A 4,751-nucleotide genomic window follows, 5' to 3' on the forward strand; every position below is an offset into this window, starting at 1 on the left:
ACTACCGTTCGCGCTCTTTTACGAAACTTCTTCGTTCAAATTTATTTCCCTGTCAATGTTCCCATCTTCATTAAAAGGTGTAAGATGACAAAAACAAGATCTTGAAGAATTTCTCAAAAATGTGCCTTGGTTATGGTAGGTAATTCGAAGAAAAATAAAATGTTACTGTTTCTTATTTGTAGAAGTTTTAAGAGGAAAGACCACAACATAATGAACTAATTCATCATAATACCTGAAAACTCTGACTTCACGTTTTTTTGAAAAATGAAATGGTCTTTCCTTTTACTCCCAATCAACAATCAAATATCTTTTCTTGAATTATGAATAACACGAATGGATTGAAATATTTAATTGAATTATTTCAAAATAAACTTTCATTTCGGAGCAATATTGAAATGAGCTTGAATTCTTCATAACCTCTGAATAGTGGGTGACCCAACGGGTCACGGGTGGTCTAGTATTTACTAAAAGTATATTACTATGTTAAAGAATCTTTTTAAAATGTACTTGTTTTATCAGAAGCGAGTTTAACAAACACTCAACTCCTAATCCTAATCAAACATTCAACTCCTAACCCTAATCAAACACTCGACTCCTAACCCTAATCAAACACTAGACTCCTAACCCTAATCAAACACTCGACTCCTAACCCTAATCAAACACTAGACTCCTAACCCTAATCAAACATTCGACTCCTAACCCTAATCAAACATTCGACTCCTAACCCTAATCAAACATTGGACTCCTAACCCTAATCAAACACTCAACTCCTAACCCTAATCAAACACTCAACTCCTAACCCTAATCAAACACTCAACTCCTAACCCTAATCAAACACTCGACTCCTAACCCTAATCAAACACTCAACTCCTAACCCTAATCAAACACTCAACTCCTAACCCTAATCAAACACTCAACTCCTAACCCTAATCAAACACTCAACTCCTAATCTGATCTTCCGTAAAGGCTACCTAGTTTGGATCATGTCTAATAGGTGGAATATTCCCAGTGCTTTTTGATGCTATGACCATAGACGTTTTCCGTTATGACTTGATAGATAATGAAAAGGACATACAATGGACATTTTTTTTTTTTAGGTTACAATATTATAATAAATATATTGGTTATAGTTTATATATATACATGTATAAACTACAACCAATATATATGTACACACACACACATAACCTCTCTTATTTCAGAAATTGTATTCCAAAAGTCTCCCGGTTACTCAGCGTTAAGTTTACAGACTTACAAGGCTAAAATCAGTGGTTCTACTACCGGCGATGGGAAGAGTGTAGATTGCCCATTGTACTGCTTTGCAGTAAGAAAACAACAACAGCCACTCCTAAAAGAAAAAATTCAAATAAATCAACTAAGTTTTCGAAATAAAACTTATGTACTTGCGTATGTATTCCCAGAATGTGTCACAAGTAATTTGTACCAGAAACTTTTGTTACCGAAACTCTTTCCCTGAGAATATGGTTTTAAAATAAGAGCATAAGGCATATTGGAAATCCTTTTAACTAAACTTATTTCAACTATCATAACAATATAAGCTTCTACGTTTTGTTATTTTTATATTCTGACACTAAAAACCTCCCATTTCATTCGTCAATCTTATATTACCTTTTTTAAAAGTTTGATCTTCCTGTTCCCCCAAAAGCGCCCTCTATAATTTATTTCTTCCACAAAAAAACCTCCCTTTTCACTCGCCAACATAATACTATCTTTTGTAAATGTTAGATCTTCCTGTTCCCACAAAAAGCGCCCTCTATAATTTATTTCTTCCACAAAAAAACCTCCCTTTTCACTCGCCAACATAATACTATCTTTTGTAAATGTTAGATATTTCTGTTCCTCAAAAAAGCGCCCTCTCTATTTTAATTCTACCACAAAAACTCCCCTTTTACTCGTCAATCTTATATCACCTTTTTTAAAGTTAGATCTTCCTGTTCCCCCAAAAAGCGCCCTCTCTATTTTAATTCCACCACAACTTTTTATTCATGTGAATTCCTATAAAAATAAAATCCCTCTCTACACAATATATCTTCTCCTATAATTTTCACGGTGTTCTTCCTGTGACTGTTTTAACAACACGGACTTCAGTACTGTGTTCTTCCTGAGACTGTTTTAACAACACGGACTTCAGTACTGTGTTCTTCCTGTGACTGTTTTAACAACACGGACTTCAGTACTGTGTTTTTCCTGTGACTGTTTTAACATCACAGGCTTCAGTACTGTGTTCTTCCTGTGACTGTTTTAACAACACGGACTTCAGTACTGTGTTCTTCCCGTGACTGTTTTAACAACACGGGCTTCAGTACTGTGTTCTTCGTGCCTTTTTATAAAAATCAGCATCCATATCTCGTTCCATCAACGTTTATTTAATCTTTCTTATTTCACGATAAAATAACTTCATTCTGTACTCAGCTCTCTAGAAAAACTTCACTTTTCTCTTTCATTTTATTGTTCTTGCATCTACTGAAATCACTCCCAATTTTGATATTATTATATCTCCAAAACCATCCCGCTTCAACTTGTTTTCTTGCCTTCGCCATAAAAGACCAATCTTTCGTCTTTGTTTGCTATAAAAAAACAAAAACAAACTTAAACCTAGTTTACCATTTTGTCGTGTCAAGATAATACACTCTTTCCTCCAATAGAAACAGTTTTTGTTCATTTCATTTTAGCCATAAATGAAAAATTCTAAAAACAATAAACAGATGATTTTACCATGTAAAAACTGAAGGCATTCATTTACTTCTATAATTATTTCAGGCATTTTAGGGTTCGCAAGCACAAAGCTATACAATTGTGCTCTGTCCACAACAGGTATCAAAACCCGATTTTCAGAGTTATCAGCCCTCGGACTTTCTACTGGGTAATTGGGTGGAAGTTTTTTTTTTTCAGTCACGTGAATGTAGCATGACTTGAAATGGTTAATTAACGTTGTTAATAGCTTGTTTTCTCTTCCTAATAGTTAAGACTTTTTATCTATTATGTATACCAATTATTATAACTAAATATTGTTCAAGATGTAAAGATTTCTTAATATATAAAGATATATTTATACTTTTCAAAGATTAAGTGAGATGAAATGCTTGTGAAGAGAGTCCTATATCTTATGTTGCTGTCTTCTTAGCTTCAGTGCTGTGGTGCTACCTCGATGTTGGATTACAGAAATAAGGGATGGACAATTCCTCAGTCTTGTAGCGACGAACGATCCAACAACGTCTTTATTAGGGTAAGAACACCCAACAATTAACACCCATTTATTGTAAACCTTAAACAAAAAAAATCAAACTTATACTCGGAGAATGTCGGCCTACTCATGAGAGAAAATAACTTTAAAAATTATTTTCGTTCAAAGATGAATATTATATTGTTATATTATATTATTATATCATAATATTAAAACGAGGTGAAAAAAATACGACTGGTATAAAAACCTGTGAACTTTCGAGGTACTTACTATTCAGGCCCGGCATGGCCAGGTGGTTAGGGAGCTCGACTCGCAATCTGTGGGTCGTGGGTTCGAATCCCCGTCACACCAAACATGCTTTCCCTTTTAGCCGTGGGGGCCTTACAATGTGATAGTCAATCCCACTATTCGTTGGTAAAAGAGTAGCCCAAAAGTTGGCGGTGGGTGGTGATGACTAGCTACCTTCCAGTGGTCGACGTATCGCAGATAGCCTATTACGTAGCTTTGCGATAAACGAAGTTTATATCAGGATAACGTGTCATATATATGTTTTGATTAGGTGCTTTTTGTTTGTTGTTGTTAAATACAATGTTACAAAGCTGTGGTCTGCCCACCGCGAGTATCGAAACCCAAGTTTTGGTATTGTAAGCTGTGAGACTTTCCCTCTGAGCTAGCGGGGACTGATTATAAGCAATTAACCTCTATGTCTATATTAATGAATTTTTATAATTTTATGAGGAGTACTGTATGATGAAAAATTATATATCGTATGTAGTCATTTGAGTTAATATATATATTTATCGTCTTTGGTTTCTTAGTTTAATGTATATTTCTTGTTTATTTTCCTATTTATGTTGTCGTGTTTCAATTTATGAATATGTTTTTGTTGTCTGAGAAGTTTCTTGTTCATGTTCCCACATTATGTGTGATATTATGGTAAAAAAATTGAAAGTTTATAAAGGTAAAATTCGGGACTCGATCCCTACGGTGGGCACAGCTCAGATAGCCCACTGTGAAGCTTTGCGCTCGACAACAATTAAATTTTGGAAAGTACTTTTGTAGCATTTTAGAGACAATACAAAGAACATATTTGATTGGCTAGTTCTATATTGTTAGACCAACAAGCAAGCATGACGTCACTTATTTTTTATTCGCCTTCACAGTTCTATATTTTTTTTTTGTTTTTTTATTTTAAAGGGTTGTGGAGAAAAGCTTCGTCATTACCTAGCGTCTAAAGGTGGTATTATTGGAGGTCTGGCAATAGGCCTAGTTTTAATTCAGGTATTTTTATTTGTAAATTTTAAAATGATCAAATAAGAATATGTTAATAAATAAAAATAATCTAATAAATTTTAGTTTATATCTGCTAAATATATTATTTAATTTATTATATTTTTTAAATTATCATCTGCCTTTAAGTTGTAACGGTCAAAAATGAACACGCCGCTACAATCATGGTTCAACAACAAAAAACACAATTTATTTACAATAACAACACTTAGAAATAAATTCAAAACAGTTAATAAACAAATATCTGGTCAGGACT

The 4,751-nt window shown here is 33.7% G+C and overlaps 1 protein-coding gene across 1 annotated transcript in view; it reads left to right on the forward strand.

Moving 5' to 3' along the window:
• LOC111083302 (CD9 antigen-like) overlaps positions 1–4,486 on the forward strand; it is a gene marked incomplete at its 3' end in the record, with an annotated part of 16,548 nt that extends 12,062 nt beyond the window's left edge. The window contains exons 5-6 of the mRNA XM_022379734.1: positions 3,146–3,247; positions 4,403–4,486. Coding sequence (XP_022235442.1) covers positions 3,146–3,247; positions 4,403–4,486 — 186 coding nt within the window. The remainder of the gene's footprint in view (positions 1–3,145; positions 3,248–4,402) is intronic.
• Between the last annotated feature and the right edge of the window lie 265 nt (positions 4,487–4,751).

This window comes from Limulus polyphemus, unplaced genomic scaffold (genome assembly GCF_000517525.1).
Source record: "Limulus polyphemus unplaced genomic scaffold, Limulus_polyphemus-2.1.2 Scaffold8970, whole genome shotgun sequence".
NCBI lineage: Eukaryota > Metazoa > Arthropoda > Merostomata > Xiphosura > Limulidae > Limulus > Limulus polyphemus.